This window comes from Lynx rufus, unplaced genomic scaffold, assembly GCF_022079265.1.
Source record: "Lynx rufus isolate CCGP_SWC_20201006 ecotype Redwood Valley unplaced genomic scaffold, mLynRuf1.p SCAF_15, whole genome shotgun sequence".
NCBI lineage: Eukaryota > Metazoa > Chordata > Mammalia > Carnivora > Felidae > Lynx > Lynx rufus.
The window spans coordinates 47,720,360-47,740,322 of NW_025814829.1; the positions used below are offsets into that span (position 1 = coordinate 47,720,360).

The following is a 19,963-nucleotide window of genomic DNA, read 5'->3' on the forward strand; positions in this document are numbered from 1 at the left end:
TTATTTTTTAAAGTGCTCTAGCAAGAATAAATACATTTGCTTTCATTGTTGAGGAACAAGGGTAGTAGAGGCTGATGGCTTGGCTTAATATTTTTCCTGTGGTTAGATTTACAATCTACATGCCTTTTATACTGCAGTATCTGTTTATATTTAGGCATTATGTTTTCACTAATCCACTTTTAGAATAATTTCAATTTTGTGTAGGCATACATAGCATCAGCATCTCTGAATCGTATCTGATACAAATTACTATTCTTGATTATATACAAATTTTAATGGAGGAGAGCCTGTGTGGTTCAGTGTATTGAGCATCCGACTCTTGGTTTTGGCTCAGGTCATTATCCCCCCAGGGTTGTGGGATCAAGCCCTGCGTTGGACTCTGTGCTGAACGTGGAGCCTACTTGAGACTCTCTCTTTCTCACTCTTTCCCTCTGCCCCCATCATGCTCTCTCTCTAAAATTAAAAAAAAAAAAAAAAATTTACTGGAATAAATGGCAAAATTTTCTCTGTACACAGCCTTTATGTTTTATTGTTATAGTATAGAGTCACTGTATCCCAAGGCATTCATGGGGAAGCTAAAGCAAAATATTTCAGAAACTGTCTTCTAAAGATTTTCCTTACCCCCTCTAAATATGTTTGAGAAATAGAACTTACAATAAAGTAAGTTATAATACAAATATTAATATGATTAGTAATGTTACAAATACTTATAAGGAATTTTATACTTCGTGTGTTGCCTGACATTTTATAGGGTATACACACATACAAGTTTTCAGGTTGATAGCTACAGCCAGTGTTTCAAGAGAATTTCCAGAAAGTAATGTTCTTCGCATCTTTTCCTTTTGTATCTGTTTCTTAAATACATTTTAGTGCTTGGTTTCGCTTTTATAATTTTGGGTTTTGGTGTATGCTTTTGCTTTTTATATAGGTTTCGTAAAATGAACAAACGCCTGGTTCCCAGAAGACCCCTGAGTGCCTCTTTGGGTCAACTTAATGAGGTGGGCCTGCCCTCAGCAGCTGTCCTTCCAGATGAAGGTGCAGTGGATCTGCCTAACAGAAAAACCCCCGCTCTGCCAAATGGAATTGTATCAGCAGGGAATACGGTAACACAGCTGATTCCACGAGGGACAGACCCCACCTACGATTCTAGTCTGAAACCAGGAAAGATAGATCATCTGAGCAGTAGTGCCCCTGGATCCCCTCCTGACTTGTACGTTATTTTTCCTAATTTTTATTTAAAATTTCTCCTTTATAAACAAAGTAGAGGGAAGAAAGATAATCAGTGTTTTGGTTTAAAAAAAAAAACAACTCATTTTTGGCTATATTTTGTTTATTTTCTATGCCAGTTCGTTTTAAGAAATAATTAGCATAAGTGAGATAAGATCAAAGTTTACAAATTTTGTAAAAGAAATGACTATTAGGAAAAAACAGTTTTCCGGGGTGCCTGGGTGGCTCAGTTGGTTGGGCATCTGACTCTTGATTTTGGTTCAGGTCATGATCTCTCGGTTTGTGGGTTCAGGCACTCACAGCCTGGAGCATGCTTGGGATTCTCTCTGTGCCCCTCCTGCTCACCCATGCATTTGTGTCCCCACCCCGCCCCCCGCCCCCACTCAAAATAAATAAAAAAAGAAAAAGTTCCCCAAATTGAGTCTGTTTTTTGTTTTTTTTTTTTTTACATTTACAATATGTGTATATTAGAAGTATTTTTGAGACCTTAAAGTTGACCTTTGGAATTTTATTCTTTTAGGCTGGAATCTGTCCCTAAGAGTATTTCTGCCTTACCTGTGAATCCACATCCTGTACCTCCAAGGGGGCCAACAGACTTGCCTCCCATGCCTGTCACCAAACCCCTTCAGATGGTCCCACGGGGTTCTCAGTTATATCCAGCGCAACAGGCAGATGTTTATTATCAGGATCCTCGAGGAGCTGCCCCACCATTTGAACCAGCACCTTATCAGCAGGGTAATGATCTTTTATTTATGTTGCTCACTTTTCTTAGGAGTTAGAACAATTCCAAGAAAGAGTGATCATATTTACAGAAGCCTCGAGGTAAATAAATGCACTTATTTAATACTGTAGAAAAAGTTGAGACTTTATGATCAACTAAATAGTATAAAATAAGTGAGTTAGCAAAGCTTTATAAATAAACCAACTGCCCAAATCACTGAAAGCTAGTTGTATATCAAATATGTGCATATATTTGTGGAAATAACAAGTCGCCCAAGTAGACCATGGAAAGAATATTATGGTGGGTACACACACTATGTTTTTCAGTTATCACATAATACTTTTGGGGGCCCTGTAACATTTATGAGAATAATGCAGCATACATGGTACAGAGAGTTGATAGTGTAGAATCAATATTAATAAATGATAGTGTGAGCGTACATATGTTGTATATATATGTGGGTATGTGTGTGTTTAAAATTCAATGTTCCGGGGCGCCTGGGTGGCGCAGTCGGTTAAGCGTCCGACTTCAGCCAGGTCACGATCTCGCGGTCCGTGAGTTCGAGCCCCGCGTCGGGCTCTGGGCTGATGGCTCAGAGCCTGGAGCCTGTTTCCGATTCTGTGTCTCCCTCTCTCTCTGCCCCTCCCCCGTTCATGCTCTGTCTCTCTCTGTCCCAAAAATAAATAAACGTTGAAAAAAAAAAAAATTAAAATTCAATGTTCCATTGTGGTAGTTAATATTAATGTGGGAGAGATGAACTGCAAGACTCAAGGGAGATCACTGAGAATTAAGGAATCAAAAAGACTTTATGGAAGAATGCTCTAACTAGAGGTATGGGAATAGAAAGATAAATTTACAAATGGATTGCAAAGATGACAGTCTAGAGTCAAGGAGTAGTAAGGAGACTGTTGTTAAACCAGGTTTTGAGTATTGAGACCTAGATTAGTGCGTTCAGAAAGAAGAAGGGATTTAAGGAAATAGGCAAATTTGAAAAATTAGCCAGTTTTAATGATAATACCAGGTATGGATAATAGAGGAGATGACCAAGAGGCTTCACATACACAATTGCTATGAAAAAACATGAACACTGCTTTTTAAACTAAAGTGTTGGATCTCTGTCAGAGACAGTGTAGTGCTATTATTTTTTAAACTGGGATAGATCAAAGATGTTCTCCTTTTTTCCCCCAGGCTATCTTAACTTTGAATCAGAAATGCCTTCTCTACTTTCAAAAGAATAGCTTTAAATTGGTATGACATTGTCAGTACACATAAAAATATGATGAAAGGTTTTTGTATCTTCCTTTGGGCCATCCATCACAGGAAAAACTCAAGTACTTTTGAGTACTTAAATACATTGTATCAGTCAGGGTCCACTGGCAGATAACAGAAATCATTCTTGCTGCATTAAGGAGAAAGAGGTTTAATGCATGTCATTTAGATACCCACAAAATCAGTGGAAGTATTGGAGAAGTAGGCTTAAGCTAGGCCTCCAGGAATGACTCTCAGAAGTAGCTACTAAAAAAGCCCAATTACAATGAGGAAGCAGTAGAAATAGAATTTTGGGGTCCTGCCTGTGCGCCAGGATCACATCACTTGAGACAAAAGTCTGAAAATTAGGAAGCTACTGCCACAACTTTTGTCTCAAGAATTCTAGAGCTATGCAATAGCTACTATGTCTGCACACAGTTTGTGTGCCGTGTTGCTTTCTAGTTAACTCAGTTTCACATTCAGAATTCGTGTGAGTGATTTGTGGAACCCAAGTCTCAAGGGAAGGTAGTCTTTTGGTTTCCAATGTTTGCATCGCGTTAAGGCACACCAGAAAGATGGTCGATTGAGAGAGCCAGTCTGCTATTGTAGTTTATAAATAGATTAGGTTTTTTGATGACTTTTAAGGATTAAGGTTAATTTCTGCTTATTTTTCATAAAGTTAGCCTGATGACATAAGCAGAAGGGAAAACCTAAAGAAATGGATTTTGAATTCTTTAGTGTTGAGATATTTCAAAAGGGAAAATATGAAAAGATAGATTGGCTTATTGTTGCTTTTGGTTCCTCCTCTGCATTGTACAGGTATGTACTACACTCCACCACCACAGTGTATGTCCCGCTTTGTCAGACCGCCACCATCTGCTCCTGAACCTGGTCCTCCCTACTTGGATCACTATCCACCCTATCTCCAGGATCGTGTAGTAAACTCTCAGTATGGCACACAGCCACAACAGTACCCACCTATGTACCCGCCACACTATGATGGCCGCCGAGTGTACCCTGCTCAGTCGTACACAAGAGAGGAGATTTTCCGAGAAAGTCCTATTCCCATTGAGATTCCACCTGCAGCAGTGCCATCCTATGTGCCAGAATCCAGAGAAAGATACCAACAGATGGAGGGTTACTATCCAGTGGCTCCCCATCCAACTCAGATCAGACCTTCGTACATCAGAGTATGCTGGGCTTTTTTCTTCCTATATAGATTTAATTTGATTGTTGTTGCAGTGATATACCTTTTAGCCATGGTAATAACCCTTTGATCAATTCTTTTTTGTAAGAAGCTTCCCCCCCCCTTCCTTTTTTACATCTTTTCACAATTTGGGTAGGATTTTGGGGTTTGTTTGGTTTTTTTTTAAACCATTAAAAGGGATAAAAAACCCCACCCCACTCCCACTAACTCTTCTTAGTCTCTGAAGTTTAGATAGTTTATTTAACATTTCTATATCTACATTTGACCCTTGAACCATGCAGGCGTTAAGGGGCAGAACCCTGCCTCATGCAATCAAAAACCCATGTAATAACTTTTGACTCCCTGAAGACTTAACTGCTAATAGCCTACTGTTGACCAGAAGCCTTTACCAATAACATAAATAGTTGGTTAACACATTTTGTGTGTTATATGTATTATATGCTGTATTCTTACAATAAGGTAAGCTAGAGAAAAAATGTTATCAAAATCGCAAGAGAAAATGTATTTACAGAACTGTATTTATGGAAACAAATTTTTATGAGTGGACCTTTGCCATTCAAGCTTGTATTGTTCAAGGGCCAACTTTATTTAGAAATTATGGTCTCTGGCTAAGAAAAAGAAACTTAAATTTAGCTCTTTGGGAAATCCTCAAGAGTTTTTTTGGGTGGGTTACTTATTTTGTTTTGCTTTGTTGCAGTAAGTCTCAGGATTTTCACATATTGAGATGAATATACAAGTTGCTCTCTATTTAAAATATGTGCTAAATGAATTAATGTGTTCTGAAATTCTCAGTTTTTACTAAACTTTGCATTTTCAGGAGCCTCCTTATAGCCGGCTTCCTCCTCCTCCTCAGCCCCATCCTAGTCTAGATGAGCTACATCGCAGACGAAAGGAAATAATGGCCCAGCTAGAGGAAAGGAAGGTTATCTCTCCACCTCCTTTTGCACCTTCACCGACATTGCCTCCTGCCTTTCATCAAGAGGAGGTAAGCACATTATTTTTAGTCCCATTTATCAATTTTTCCTCCATCATTGGTTTGCTGTATGTCTTGTTTAAGTAATCTTGGCTGTTTCCAAGATGATGAAGATATTTTCCTGTGTTTTCTTCTAAAAGGTTTATTATTTTATTTTACAATTACATCTGTAATCCATCTAGAATTGATTCTTGTTACTGTGTTAGGGGTGAAGATCCATTTTTCCCCTGTAGGATATGTCCTTTACCTAGCACCATTTAATGAAAGGCCATCTTTTCCCTAGTGCTCTGCAGTCATCGTTATCATCATCAGGTCACGTTTGTCATAGTTGGATAACTGTAAAAGATTCTGGACTCTCTTCTGTTTCATTGATCTATTTCCTCTGTCTTTGTAGTCATGCCACATTGTATTAGTATAGTTTTATAATATGTCTTAATATGTGGTGATGTATTTCCAGTTTTGTTATTCTTCAGTATTACCTTTGCTGTTCTTAGTCCTTGCAATTTCCAAACACATTTTAGAATCAGCATGTTGATGTTCACAAAAGTATCTGCTGCAGTTTTTATTAGGATTACATCGAATCTCTGGATCTGTGCTGTCCAGTATGGTAAACACTAGCCACATGTTACTAATGAGTACTTAAAATAATATAGCTAGTCCAGATTCAATTGTACTGTAAACGTAAAATATACACTGGGCCCGAGACTTAGTATGCCCCAGGAGTAAAACATTTCATTAATATATTTCTTTTTTAAAAAAATTTTTTTTTCAACGTTTATTTATTTTTGGGACAGAGAGAGACAGAGCATGAACGGGGGAGGGGCAGAGAGAGAGGGAGACACAGAATCGGAAACAGGCTCCAGGCTCCGAGCCATCAGCCCAGAGCCTGACGCGGGGCTCGAACTCCCGGACCGCGAGATCGTGACCTGGCTGAAGTCGGACGCTTAACCGACTGCGCCACCCAGGCGCCCCTCATTAATATATTTTTTAATTCCATGTTAAAATGATAATACTTTGGATGTATTAGATTAAATATAATATATTAGCAAAAGTAATTTCACCTGTTTCTTTTTTTCGTGTGATTGCTAGAAAATTTTTACGTTAATATATGGGGGTCTCATTTTATTTCCATTGGACATTGTTGTTTTAGATTGGTTTAGGGAGAAGTGACACCTTTCGAATATTGAGTCTGCAAGAACATTATATATCCACCACTTAACTTGGATCTTTAATCTCTTTCAGAAATGTCATAAATCATAGTTTTCAGTGTCTTGCACATCTTTAATTAAACTTATTCCTAGATAACTGATGTATATATTTTTTTAATGCTTATTTTTTGAGAGAGAGAGACAGAATGTGAGCAGGGGAGGGGCAAAGAGAGAGGGAGACAACAGAATCCGAAGCAGGCTCCAGGCTCTGAGCTGTCCACACAGTGCCCGATGCGGGGCTTGAACTCACAAGCTGTGAGATCATGACCTGAGCCGAAGTCAGACACTTAACCAACTGAGCCACCCAGGCACCCTGATAACTGAGATTTTTTTTAATTAATGGAATTCTTCTTGAAATTTCATTTTGTTACTAATACAGAGAAATTAAATAGATTTTTCTGTATTGACCCTTGTATTCAGCAGTGTTGCCGAGTTTCCATGTTGATTCTAGCATATATTAGTGGACTCTTTTGGATTTTCCATACACACAATCAAATCCTCTGTGAATAATGACCATTTGACTTTCTCCTTCTCAATTCTTAGGTCTCTTCTTTTTCTTAACCTTGTGCTAGCTAGATCTTCCACTATAATGTTGGTTGAATAAAAGGAATGACAACAAGTAGTCTTATTTCTAGTCGTTGAGTAAATAGAGCTTTTAATAATTTACCATTATTATGTTTGCTGTAGGTTTTTTGGTAGATAATCTTTATCAAATTAATGAAATTCCTCTCTATTCTTGTTGTTAGACTTTTAATAAGTAAGATGCATCAAGGATTTATTTAACTGAGTAATGAGGAAAATAGGATGGTGAAATTGATCAAGAGAAAAAGAAAGACAGGTTAATACAGTAATGTGAAAGGCAGGAAAAAAACCCTGAAAGTTGCTAGAATAAACTGGTTAATGTACTACAGGGCTCCAAAGCATAATCTTGGGGATTATCTTTGTGTTTCTGTAGGACACTGGTGATTGTTAATCATGAATGAATGTTGTCTTATGATCTTTTTAATATCTACATGGTCTTTGGTGGTGTTCATTTTCCACTTACAATATCGGTGGTAATTTTTTTTCTTGGTCAGTCTTCCTAGGGATTTATCAAATTTTTCTTTTTCTTTTTTTTTTTTTTTTTTTCCAAAAAGCCAGCTTTTGCTTTGTTGATCTCATTTATTTATTTTGGTTTATTGATTGATTGTATGCACTGCCTCAACAGTGTGTGTAAGTGTTGTTTTGGTTTTTTTTTAAGTCAAATAGGTTTTCTCAGCAGGGTTGCAGTTGATATTACGTAAGGAAAATGTCTTACATCCTTTATGTATAGAATTATGATTCTAAACAGGTTTACTGTCTGACAGATTATGAATAATAACAATGAAAACTGAAAAGTGAAGTGCATCACATTGCATATAGTAAGCAGTAATCTTTTGGGTCTGTGAACGTGGTCTACTAAATAACAGTTGTTTAGTTACCCAGCTTTTCTATCTAAACACTTTAGATGAATTTTCCATAATAAAGTAGGTTAATTAGTAAAATCATAACATCTTCTATTAATAATGTAACTTCATTTGTAAGTATAAACATTACAGAGAAAGAGCATGAGTGGGGGAGAGGGGCAGAGGGAGAGAGAAAGAATCTTAAGCAGGCTCCATGAGCCAAAATCAAGAGTCGGACATGGGGCGCCTGGGTGGCTCACCGGGTCAGTGTCCAACTTCGGCTCAGGTCATGATCTTGCACAGTTGGTGGGTTCAAGCCACACGTCAGGCTCTGTTTTGACACCTGAGAACCTGGAACCTGCTTTGGATTTTGTGTCTCCCTCTCTGTCTGCCCCTTCCCCGCTCACACACTCACTCTCTCTCTCTCTCTCTCTCTCTCTCTCTCTCTCTCTCAAAAATAAGTAAACCAAAAAAAAAATTCGGACGGTCAACCACTGAACCAGCCAGGTGCCCCAACATTACATTTTTTCAAACATTGTATTTTAGAGTCCTCCTAGAACCTAGTTAGGCCATACTATTTTATCAGCAATATGACACTGCAAAAAGTAAGCTAATTTTGGAATCAAAGATAATTTATCTTTGAAGTTAAGCTGTGTCACTCCATGAGATCTTTTGTAAATTACTTAGCCTCCCTAAACTCTGAAGCTCCGGTTTCTCCATTTATAAACCAAACATAATAAAGCCTACTTCATAGTGATGTGGGAAAGATTAAGTAAGACATAAGGCCTCTGGCACATATCCAGCATTCAATAAATAATAACTTTTTTTTATTTCTAATAAAAATTAGGACCCTCACTATTAAGTAACTTTATTTAGAATTATTTTAGTTACTGTTATCTGATTATATTCTTATATTATTTGTTTGATTATAAACTACATATAATTGTACTAAATTAGTACATTATAAAAATGCATAACATAGAGAAATTTCTCCAAAGTCCCATAGTCTATATCACTGTAAATTTATTATACATTTCAACTTTCTAAATATATTTCAGCTTTTATGTGCACGAACTAATGTATTGTTTTTTAATAGGATCATTTAGTACTATATTCTGAGGTTTTGTTTGCATTTTACTTTTTTTTTTTCCTTTTACTTAACCAATTATCTTGGATGTCTTTCTTTGTCAGGTATAAACTTATCTCATTCTTTTTAACAGCTGTATAATACATTAGGGCGGGGCGGGGGTAAGCTCTTCTTAGTAGGTCATATCAAGATATGAAAACAAGCTATTGTATTGGTGCCTCAGTGGGTTGAGCACCTAACTCTTGATTTCAGCTCAGGTCATGATCCCAGGGTTGTGGGATCAAGCTCCTCGTTGGGCTTTGTGCTGAATGTGGAGCCTGCTTAAGATTGTCTTCTCTCTCAGATGTGGTGTGTGGTGTGTGTGTGTACGTGCACACACACACACACACACACAATGGAGTATTACTTGGCAATCAAAAAGAACGAAATTTTGCCATTTGCAACTACATGGATGGAACTAGAGGGTATTATGCTAAGCAAAATTAGTCAGAGAAAGACAAACATCATATGACCTCACTCATATGAGGAATTTAAGACACAGAACAGATGAACACAAGGAAGGGAAGCAAAAATAATATAAAAACAGGGAGGGGGACAAAACATAAGAGACTCTTAAATATGGAGAACTGAGAGAGGGTAATTAGAGGGGGTTGTGGGAGGGGAATGGACTAAATGGGTAAGGGGCATTAAGGAATCTACTCCTGAAATCATTGTTGCACTATATGCTAACTGACTTGGATGTAAATAAAAAAATAAAAGAAAATAAATAAATAAATTTAAAAAAAGATTCTCTTCTTTCTCCTTCTGCCCCTTTCCCCTGCTTGCATGCATGCACACACTCTATCTCAAAAAAATAATAAAGCAAATTTTTTTTTTAAAAAGCTAGCTATGTGAAGTTTGCATTTGGAGGAGAACTAAAGGAGACAGAGAAGCCAAAAAAATTGTTTTAAATATAGGTAGGACAAAAAGTTTATAGACAATAGAAACAGGAGTTATCATTGAAAATGAATAATATTTATAAACAGCAAGACCCTCTGTAAGTACAGAAAACCAATAATGATGACTCAGAAAAGAGATCTTTATTTTAGATACGGGGAGGCATAAAGCCACTTACATATACCAAGAGCCCCTGTATTCTCAGTATATCACTGTATATATATTTATGATAACACGAAAGCAGTATTAAAGTCCTAAAATTTTTTTTTAATGTTTATTTATTTTTGAGACAGAGAGAGACAGAGCATGAACAGGGGAGGGTCAGAGAGAGAGGAAGACACAGACTGTAAAGCAGGCCTCAGGCTCTGAGCTGTCAGCACAGAGCCCAACACAGGGCTTGAACTCACAAACTGTGAGATCATGACCTGAGCCGAAGTCAGAAGCTCAATCAACTGAGCCACCCAGGCGCCCCAACAGTATAGTTCTAGTCACCTATGTTCTCACGGACTTGAGGAATATTGGAGATAGTACATGTAAAGGCACTTTGTAAAACATAAATGTGAATGTTGTGATTTTAGTAAATCACATTAGACTTAGAATAGCTATTCTTTTATTGTATAATTTCAGAACTCATGTTGAGAAAATCTAGTATCTTATCCTTTTCACTTCGCAGAATCAGCCTAAGGACCAGAATTTATTATTTAAAATTTTTAAGTTTATTTATTTTGAGAGAGAGCAAGCACGAGCAGGGGAGCTGGGGAGGGGGTTAGAGAACAAGTCCTGAGCAGGCTCCCCACTGTCAGCGCAGAGCCTGATGCGGGGCTTGAACCCACGAACTGTGAAATCATGATCAGAGCCAAGACCAAAAGTCAGACACATAACTGACTGAGCCACCCAGGTGCTCCCAGAATTTATTTAAAATGTGAATTAGGGGCACTTGGGTGGCTCAGTCAGTTAAGCGTCTGACTCCAGCTTAAGTCATGATCTCGTGGTTCATGGGTTCGAGCCCTACATAGGCTCTCTGCTGTCAGCTCAGAGCCGGCTTCAGATCCTCTGTCCCCCACTTTCTCTCCAAAGTAACTACACATTTTTGAAAATACATGAATTAGTGCTGTTAAAGAGATTTCTGTAAAAGTTACTGTATCATCATGCACTACACAGTGCCTTCTCAGTTATGTTTCAAGTAGTTTTTCATGTTCTTGATTATCTGGAATGTTACTGAAAGAAACATTGAGGAGTGTCTGGCAAAACTAGGGCCAGGTATGTATTAGCTTAAATGTTGATTTCCATCCGATGAAGAAGAGGATAAGCAAACCTCCTCCAGTCCTGGCTTGATTCCTTAAAGGATATTGAGATACTTGTTTTTGACCCTCTGCTAACAAAGAGTAAAAACTAAACATCTTTCTTCACCTATTTTATATTTTTCAGAGTCTATAAAAATCTTCTGCTCTGACACAAATCAAATAACCCATCACTGTTTTGCTCTAGCATGGTGTTCTAGGAAATTCCTGCTTTCTCTGTGTTGTTACTTATAAAGACTTATTTCCTATGTGTGTATTTTTTTCCATCTGTAGTTTCTGGACGAAGACTTGAAAGTAGCTGGGAAATACAAAGGAAATGATTATAGCCAGTATTCTCCCTGGTCATGTGATACCATCGGCTCCTACATTGGCACCAAAGATGCAAAACCCAAAGATGTTGTGGCAGCGGGGAGTGTGGAAATGATGGTATGTGTAGTAACTAAGCCGTAGTTAATGCAAATCAGGATACACCAAATATGTCTATGTAGTTAATAGTGTAGACACAAATAACTGAGCTTTACTTAAGAATTGCAAGGCCATATTCTATATTATGTGATTGAATTAGGTTTAAACTATAGGGGTTTTATGTTTGTTTTTTCAGGTATAAAAATTAATCTATTGCACATCTGGATAGACAAAGAGCATTTAGTATATTTCTGTGCAGCCAACAATGAACCCAACAACTGTTCAGAAACAAAATTAAATTATCTTGCATAATTAATCAGGATCTTGGATTTCTTGTCTAAATAAATTATAACTCTCTTAAAACTCTGAAGTTTAAACAACAAAGTTGAATCTAGTGAACAATAGTATTTGAGTCAGAATTGCAGCTAATAAGCTTCGAGTGGACTGTGGTATATTGAAATGTGTTCTACTTCTATTTTAATTTTTAATAAAAAATAATGTAACAACAGTATGTCTAATGCCCAAGCTTAACATACATAACTATCTGAATTGCTTCTTTATTTTTTAAAGAAATAAAACTTTATAGAAATAGTGAGATCTTCCTGAATACACCTCCCTAATCTCCTTTTACTTCCTTCCCTCTTCCCTGGAGGTAACCTTTATCCTGATTTGAAAGTTACTCATTTCATGGATACTTTCATACTATTCCTAAACAGTTTTGTATGTTTACAGACCTTATATTAATATATATGTCAGCTTGCGTTTTCATTCAATTTTTGTTTTTGAAATGTATCCAAATTTATAGGTCAAGTTCATTCATTTTAACTTTTTATCAAATACCATTGTCTGGTAACTGGTATCATACAGTAAATATATATGCAAATCATTATTTGTTCCTTTTCCTGTTGATGGACATTTAGGCTAATTTTGATCTTTTACCGTACTGTTAAGTGTTACAATGAACATTTTTGTGTATTTCCTTGTGTGCATACATTAGTTATGCTTAGAAGTGGTATTGCTATGTTGAAAGGTATGTCTGGGCTCATACTCTTAAACCATGTGCCCCTAATTAACCTAACAGAAGTTGCCTAGGATATTATACAGGTTTTCATAGACAAATACTTGTCCAACTGGTTAAGAGACCAATTCTTAGTAATAGAAAAGTAAGACTTGGATGTTAATATCATAAATGAATGAAATGATATACATAGCATAAATATGATTAGATGCCAGCCAAAAAAGAGAGGAAGAAAGGCATTGGGTGGGGGTGGGACAGAAATTTTGAATCTTTTTATTTTTCTGTGGTGGGATTAAGGAAACATCATTTAGAAAACATCCTCTCTAGGGGCGCCGGGGTGGCTCAGTCGCTTGAGCATCCGACTTTGGCTCAGGTCATGATCCCATGGCTGGTGGGTTCAAGCCCCGCGTCAGGCTCTGTGATGACAGCCTGGAACCTGCTTCAGATTCTGTCTATCTCTGCTCCTCCCCTGCTCGCTCGCTCGCTCTCTCTCTCTCTCTCAAAAATAAATAAGCATTAAAAAGATAAAAAAGAAAACATCCTCTCTAAGAACAAGAGTGAGATGAGGTGGAGATAGATGGGAACCCTTGCTTTGTACCTGGCTTTCAGAAATAGTTATTATATTAAAGTAATAAAATTAGCAAAATAAAACTCATTTCCTTAAATCACTAAAGAATAAAAATGTTTGTCAGCCTAACCTAGATGTGATTGAAAATCTCCTAAATGGTAAAAGACAGTGTTTTTCAAGTGTGTATAAATTACCTTGGAGTCTAATTAGAGCCGATTAAACTGCAGGTCCTAAATCGCTAATACTGGGGTGGGATCTGAGACTCTGCGTTTCTAATGAGTTCCCATGTGTTGCTGCTGCTGCTGCTGTTGGTCCTCGAACTGTAGTTTGAGTAGCAAAGATCTAGCAGTTGAATTTCCGTTTCAGTTTATCTTGGTAATTCCTTCTTTCTAACTGGAATCCCTTTGAAACATCTGTTGTTGACACTTAAATTTTTAAATGGTGGTTTTCTAACTATTGAGTTTTGAAATTGGGTCGTCATGGGCCTTTTTTTTTTAAAGAAATGAGTTTGAATAACTATAAATGTGAGAGTACATTACATATAGTAAGAGGCAAATATTTGTCATAAAATTCTATCTATATATTAGAATGTGTATATGTACTGAGTCATGATGTAAAATATATTTCTTATTGTGGGGAGTGAGCAAAGGTTTAAAAAGCAGTGTTTACTATGACAAGCAAAGTACTTTAGTCCTACCAGTAAGAAAGTTATACTTTTTTTTTTTTTTAACCTTATCACATATCTGGAAGAAGTAATGTTAGAGATCTAAGTGTGGGGTGGATTTCTCATTTTACTTTTTATCAGAACGTGGAGAGTAAAGGAATGAGAGACCAGCGACTGGATCTTCAAAGAAGAGCAGCAGAAACCAGTGATGATGACCTTATCCCTTTCGGAGACCGGCCAACCGTTTCTCGGTTTGGTGCCATCTCTCGAACCTCCAAAACAATATATCAGGGTGCTGGTCCAATGCAGGCTATGGCACCTCAGGGAGCTCCCACAAAACCGATGAACATCTCAGGTAAGAATCATAGTTAAACTGATTTAGGGGCTTCATATTCATGACTTTCAGCACCATCCCAACTCCCTACTTTCAGCACTGATCCCTACAATCAGTGCTGTCCGTAATCTTCCAAGACACTAGTCTTTTAAACTTTTCCATGGAATTATCCCTGCAGAAAGTAATTATAACTAGAGAATTCTAAGGGTACAGATGAGCAGGTCTGGTATGTGAAGATTGCCGTTGTTGTTGTTGTTTATTAGCTTCATTGCTATTATTAAAATAATACATTTTCATTTTTAAACATTGAAAACAGTTACAAGCACTGATATCGTTCAGTGGGGGAAAAAAACATCAGTACCCTCTCGTCACATTGGTAGACATCTTTCCAGAGAGCTGTGTACACAAAATGCCTATGCCTTCTAGATTATAGCTACCTTAAAAGAATCAAACCTCTGAATTGCATCATACCGCACTACATTATTCTCTTGTAGATTATAGTCCATATGGAACCCACAGTGGCTGGGGAGGTTCTCCATATTCACCTCATCAAAACATACCTTCTCAGGGACACTTCAGTGAGAGGTATGAGTCATTCTTTTTGCTTCTATAAACGTTTAAAATTATTCAGCTTTTCTTATTTGTTTTACTTGTCAGTAGTTTTTATTTATTTACTTACTTACTCATTTATTTATTTTTAAATGCTCATTTTTGAGAGAGAGCATGACCAGGGGAGGAGCAGAGAGAGAGGATCCAAAGCATGCTCTGTGCTGACAGCACAGAGCCTGATGTGGGGCTCAAACTCACGAGCTGCAAGATGATGACCTGAACCAAAATCGGACATTCAATCGACTGAGCCACCCAGGCGCCCTGTCAATAATTTTTATATTTTTCATAGTGAAGTAACAGATTTTTATGTCAGAACAGCAGTAGACCAAACCTAGGGGGCTTGTTTGTTTGTTTTCTCTCTTTTAATTTTTTTTCAATTGAAATATAGTTGACACAAAATGTTACGTTAGTTCAATAATATATTTTTAATAAAATTTAAAATTTATTCCACCCTTTCTTTTCCCATACAAGGGACAGAATGTCCATGTCAGAAGTAGCCAGTCATGGAAAACCCCTTCCATCTGCTGAGCGGGAACAGCTACGACTAGAATTGCAGCAACTAAACCATCAAATTAGTCAGCAGACCCAGCTACGTGGCTTAGAGGTACCAGACCACAGATATTTTTTCATTCCAGTTTTTGAAGGGTTCTCAAAGAGGTTTTAAAAGAAAGAACTTTTGAGGTACTCTGAACATAAAAACTTAAGGTCTCTTTCTTAAAGAGTTAGTATAGGTGTCCATTCTTCAAAGAATTTAAATACTTAAGACTTCAGTGTGGGACAGTGGGAAATTTAGAATTTCTATTCCATGAGAATAGAAAACAGGCCATCTAAAACTTCCCAACAGGAACTTATGTTCCCTGATGGCACATTTAAGGTATACAGTTTTTATCAACAAATGCCTTTAGCTTTACATTTGTTTTTATTTTTTAATTTATTAAAAAAATTTTTTTAGATGTTCATTTAACTTTTGAGAGAGACACAGAGCGTGAGCAGGGGAGGGGAGAACGAGAAGGAGACACAGATCGGAAGCAGGCTCCAGACTCCAAGCTGTCAGCACAGAGCCTGATTCACGGCTCGAACTCACGAACCACGAGATCATGACCTGAACCAACGTCGGACACTCAACCGACTGAGCCACCCAGGCGCCCCTAATTTATTTTTTTAAATGCTTATTTTGAGAGAGAGAGAGAGGGAGAGAGAGAGAGAGGGCACGTGGGCACATGGGCATATGCATGTTCAACCAGGGAGGGGCAGGTAGAGAGAAAGGGAGAAAGAGAATCCCAAGCAGGCTCTGAGCTGTCAGCACAGACAGACCCCAATGCGGAGCTTGATCCTATGAACTGTGAGATCATGATCTGAACTGAAATCAAGAGTCAGATGCTTAACCATCTGAGCCACCCAGGTGCCCCAACATTTGTTTTTAATTTCTCATATTTCTTAATGTAAAAAAAAATTCTGATTTCCTTTAATCCTCAGCATTTATGTACAAATATTTAAAAAGTAGAAGCTTAGTGGGGCGCCTGGTTGGTCAGACAGTTACGTGTCCAGCTCTTGGTTTCAACTTAGGTCATGATCTCATGGTTCGTGGGTTCCAGCCCCATGTTGGGTTCTGTACTGACGGTGTGAAGCCTGTTTGGGATTCTCTGTCTCTACCCATCCCCCACTTGCGCTCTCATTCTCTTTCTCTCTCTCAAAATAAATAAACTTAAAAAAAAAAAAAAGTAGAAGCTTAGAACTTGGACTTAAGCATAGCCTCTGTATAACAATTGTATCTTTCATTAATAGAGTTTTTTCAGTTTTAAGTTGACATTTATCCTACTTGACCCTTACAGTATCTCTTGATAGGTTGGTTAGGGCAAGTGGTACAGTCCCCCCTCTTCTGGTTGAAAGATACGAGTTTCACAGAGGTTGAAATATGAACCCAAGTCTTCATATCCAGTATTCTTTCTACCATGCTGCTTGACACTTAGAGAAAAAAATTGCTGAAAACAAAGAATTTTAAAAATCCTTTTAAGTGCCATATAAAGAAGACTAGGTTTTGTTAATATTACCCTTTGCATGAGAGCATAATCTTTGAATTTAGTAAACTGAAGACTATGTTCTGAAGACTGTATTCTGATAAATACACTTTCCCCATCTGGAGAGAAAAATAACTGTTAGAATATTAGTCTTTTGTTTCTACCAAGATCTTTAATAAGTAAGGCGTCTCCTTAGAAATTAAAAAAAAAATTTAGGGGGAAATAAATTTTTAACTAATTCTATCTTAGACTCTCTTATTACCAAGACCAACAGGAGATTTTTTTTTTTTTTTTTTTTTGGAACACATGTCTGGCTTGTGCTCTTATATAAGCAACAAGGTTTAGAATTTTTTTTAACTGTGTAATACTCATTTTCTGTCTTCATTTGCCATTGTTTTCTTTACATTGGTCCAGAACTTCTTGCTAATTCCTATTGTAAAAAAAGAGAATGCTGTGTTTATGTTTATCATCTTCAGTTGATTAACTTTTTTAAAGATTCAGACCATTAACTCTGTAAAGTGTTATTCCTTATCCTGATAATTTATGACTTTTTGTCTTAATTGAAATTTGTAGACCAGTTTTCTGTTCCAAAAGAGTATCGGCAGCATTTGGAAGCTTGCCACATGTTTAACTCATTATGGTTAAAAATCCTTGCCATTACTGAGGTTTCACAGAAATAAATTGCAGGATTTACTTCAGAAAATTCCATTTAAAAAAGGGGGAAAGATGTACATTTATACTTGACTTCTCTTTCAAATATTCTTTACTAAGTTTAAGTCCCCTATTTTTTCATTTTAAATTCAGATGGTACTCAAAGAGATAGTGCCTTACCATTGCATCATTTTTATTGCAAATATCTTAGTGAAAGGTATTTGAGGCAATGTTCTGGATTGGGCCTGGTCATGCTGTGCATGGTGTGAAATGTGTTGAGTTGTGTATGTGCTTGGCTTTATGCACTAGGCTGTTAGTAACAGGCTGGTGTTGCAGAGGGAGGTGAACACCCTGGCAGGCCAGTCCCAGCCACCACCACCACCACCTCCAAAATGGCCTGGAATGATTTCAAGTGAGCAGTTGAGCTTGGAACTGCACCAAGTGGAAAGGGAAATCGGGAAGAGAACCCGGGAACTGAGTATGGTGAGTGTTAAGGTGGGAAAGGGTGGGGCCGGCTGGAGGGGCGGGGGTGTGACCAGAGAGCCTCTGTGTAGTGCTGTCCCAGAACTCAAGCCTCTAGGCTCATCACCCCAGGGCACTCCAGTGAAGGATTAATACTCTGAATAAGTCTTATGAAGATGGGATGCCTCCTGGTTTTATTCATTCCTCTCATTCCCTTTTGGTTTGAGTATATTCTTTGTCTTAGGATTCTGCATTATGAAAAAACTTTCAGGGAAAAAGGTAGTTAATTGGAGGTTATTAAATTTCTGTTAAACATACTGACTAGGGAAGCCAAGGGGTTGGTGTTTATGATTTTGCAATACCATTATGTTATAAAAATATGTATTTGCAAAAAAACATTCAGTTTTTATAGCCCTTTGGTTATTGCAGACCTGTTTTTTGTTATGAATGAAATACAGTCTACACATTCCTTCTTGAGGAGTTCTATCCATGGATGTGTTTGAGGTTTGCTTCCTAGCGCACCAATACTGATTTTAGTAAATTGTCGAACCGTCCCCCCAGGTTGCATGGGTAATTATTGACTTTTGTTGCATAGTTTTCACATTCCTTCTAAGCAGATGAATAGGTGTTTTATTTTTCTGCTTTCAATAAGTATATTATAGGTAGTTATTATATTTTGGCTTATCTTTTCTAAGGCATCAGGTTTTCTCATTTCAGGCATTTTCCCCCTTGTTTTCTAGCTTTTTTAGTGAGTAGATGTACTCTGTTGTTAGGTATGTCTCTCAGACTGCCTGTTCCTTTGGTCATTTTATAAAGATTGAATATGATTTATGGATCATCAGTTTATATTATCTATATTTGATCTTCTTTCATTGGCATTATAAAATATAAGGTAATTAAATTTACTTCCTTCTTTTTCCAAGGAGAACCAGTGTTCTCTGGACATGAAAGGCAAATTGAATACAAGTAAGCAAGCAGAAAATGGACAACCAGAACCACAAAGTAAGGTTCCAGCTGAGGACCTCACATTGACATTCAGGTAAAGAAAGGGACATTTTCCGTAGTCTTATATTATTCAGTCCTGACAGAAGTGCTCTCATAAATATGATTTTAAAATGTCATTATTCTGTATACATTGAGAAAAGAATATTTTTGTAGAAGTTTAGTTATAAAACTTATTCTTACTTATTTTTATGAGTTTTAAAACTTATTTTAGAACAGATCAAAAATTAAATTTTCTGTTAATACCTAACAAATGAATTTTTCTGTTCCCATTTCCTTCTTTCTCCTGTATTATAATTTACTTAAAACCAACGTTCACATTTTGGTGTATACCTTTCCGGTCCTTTTAAAGCATGTGGATATTTAGTTTCTTTCAAATCCACCTTCCACCCTGTCCCTCCCTCCCTTTTTAATGTTTATTTATTTTGAGAGAGAGAGAACCAGCATGGGGGAGAGGCAGAGAGAGAGAGAGAGAGAGAGAGAGAGAGAGAGAGAGAATCTCAAGCAGGCTCCATGCTGTCAGCACAGAGCCCAACGCGGGGCTTGAAACCACGAACTGTGAGATCATGACCTGAACCAAAACCAAGAGTGAGAAGGCTGAACCGACTGAGACCCCCAGGCGCCTCTCCTTCGGGTATTTTGGGGGCATTTGCTGCATAGTCCTGAGTTGTCTTCCTGGTGAGAATAGAATAATCATTTCTAATCCCTGTTGCTTTCAAGCTTTGGTTTTAGCTATTTAAGTCCATGCATTGCCCTGGGTTCAAAGTAATTTCTTATACTAGTAAGCCTGCTGAAGCAGGAGTCAGTACTTTTTCTTAAAGTCCAGATAGTAAATATTTAAAATTTTGAGTCTTATAGTATATGTGGAAACTCTCAGCTCTGCCATTGTAGTGTGAAAGC

The 19,963-nt window shown here is 37.4% G+C and overlaps 1 protein-coding gene across 3 annotated transcripts in view; it reads left to right on the plus strand.

Annotated features, from left to right (window-relative positions):
* RC3H1 (ring finger and CCCH-type domains 1) overlaps window positions 1–19,963 on the plus strand; it is an 86,914-nt gene that overhangs the window by 58,901 nt on the left and 8,050 nt on the right. For 2 of the 3 annotated variants that reach the window (XM_047076985.1, XM_047076984.1), the window contains exons 10-19: window positions 929–1,210; window positions 1,748–1,962; window positions 4,016–4,386; window positions 5,221–5,388; window positions 11,606–11,758; window positions 14,129–14,342; window positions 14,816–14,906; window positions 15,402–15,534; window positions 17,909–18,082; window positions 18,985–19,100. In XM_047076985.1, coding sequence (XP_046932941.1) covers window positions 929–1,210; window positions 1,748–1,962; window positions 4,016–4,386; window positions 5,221–5,388; window positions 11,606–11,758; window positions 14,129–14,342; window positions 14,816–14,906; window positions 15,402–15,534; window positions 17,909–18,082; window positions 18,985–19,100 — 1,917 coding nt within the window. The remainder of the gene's footprint in view (window positions 1–928; window positions 1,211–1,747; window positions 1,963–4,015; window positions 4,387–5,220; window positions 5,389–11,605; window positions 11,759–14,128; window positions 14,343–14,815; window positions 14,907–15,401; window positions 15,535–17,908; window positions 18,083–18,984; window positions 19,101–19,963) is intronic. The other variant, XM_047076986.1, reaches the window with a different exon arrangement.